At 48.0% G+C, this 1,424-nt stretch overlaps 1 protein-coding gene across 1 annotated transcript in view; it reads left to right on the top strand.

The window, feature by feature from the left end:
- The window catches only part of LOC106530372 (fibrillin-1), a gene marked incomplete at its 5' end in the record, with an annotated part of 60,709 nt that extends 59,352 nt beyond the window's left edge, over positions 1-1,357 (top strand). Inside the window, 1 exon segment of the mRNA XM_014025971.1 lies at positions 307-1,357. Coding sequence (XP_013881425.1) covers positions 307-687 — 381 coding nt within the window.
- Positions 1,358-1,424: the final 67 nt, after the last annotated feature.

The following is a 1,424-nucleotide window of genomic DNA, read 5'->3' as shown; positions in this document are numbered from 1 at the left end:
GTCAGCAGCAGCATCTGATCAATATGTGATCCATGATGTAAATCTGTGGATCTGTGTTTGATTACTCTGCCTGGCTTTCTCAAGGACCAGGATGTGACACAAACATCTGAATTATGGAACTGAAAGTGAAAGTAGTCAAACTGAAGTTTTAAWAAAMCAAAATAMAGTTTCAAAGTAAATKAATTCAGATACAAAACTTTAAATTTATTTTCAAACCAATGCATTCAGTTTAAATTAAACACATTCAGACTGACTTCCTGCTGGCACAACATTGATTCCATACGTTGTCTGTTGTTTCTCCTCCAGCTGACGGAGGAGCTGAGCCTGGCCAGCGTGGACACTGACACCGCGCTGCAGCTGCACCTGAACATCAGCAGCCTCAGCAACCGAGACCACATCCTGGAGTTGACCCCGGCCCTGTCCACGCTCAGCGACCACGTGCGCTACAACATCGACTACGGCAACGAGGAGGGCCTCTTCAAGATCAACCAGCGGGAGGGCGTCAGCTACCTGCACCTGAGCAAGAAGAAGGCGGTGCTGCCGGGAGCGTACGCCCTGCAGATCAGCAGCGTGCCCCTCTACAGGAAGCAGGAGCTGGACGAGCTGGAGGACCGGCACGATAAAGACTACCTCACAGGGCAGCTGGGAGACGTTCTGAAGATCAGGGTGCAGCTCCTCCTCCATTAACCATCACACTGTCAGCAGCCGCTGGGCCAGAGTCGGCAGCAGAACACCCGACTCTGGCCCAGCGGCTCCAACAGAGCAGAGCTCGCCACCAAAGAGACRAGACCAAAGATGATTCTACATATCATGGAGCAGCCAGCAGCTGAGGAGCCAGTGTTYATTGGAACAAAGGTTCCAGCTGTTTGAAGCACTTTGGAGGAGGAGAGCTTTTTAATCTGGGTGGAGATGTTGTCTGATGATATGTGGAATCAGCCTCTGTGAAGGACACCAGGGCTGCACACAGCTCTGACACATGGATTTGTTTGGACTCCAGAAGGCTGAGTCACTATAGTCTGAAATCATTTCCCCTTYGAGTAAATCAATGACTGAAGACATCTGGAGCAGATGTTTGACTCCWTGAAGGCTGAGGAGGACAGGAACCAACCGTGGACTGATCTGTGAGCTTGAAGGAACTATTTAAACTCTTTGTTTCCACCTGTCCTGATACAATCATATCTCCTGGTGCTAACGCTCTGTCCCCGCTCAGCGCCGTGCACAAGTATTCACCCCCTCCCCGGGCAGAAAACTGTTCTGCTGCTTTTTTTATTGGGTTTAATCTCATTCAGTCATCAGATTAAACTACCGTATTTATTCATGTATAATATGATCTCATGTATAATACAACCCCCCTTTTTTGAGCTAAAAAAGCAAAAAAAAAATTAATCCTCAAACTACCTCCAATTTCATCCAGACTTCAAGAT

Source organism: Austrofundulus limnaeus, unplaced genomic scaffold (assembly GCF_001266775.1).
Source record: "Austrofundulus limnaeus strain Quisiro unplaced genomic scaffold, Austrofundulus_limnaeus-1.0 Scaffold513, whole genome shotgun sequence".
In the NCBI taxonomy this organism is placed as follows: Eukaryota; Metazoa; Chordata; class Actinopteri; order Cyprinodontiformes; family Rivulidae; genus Austrofundulus; species Austrofundulus limnaeus.
The sequence above is the reverse complement of the archived record's forward strand: the minus strand, read 5'-3'. Positions and strand labels throughout refer to the sequence as shown.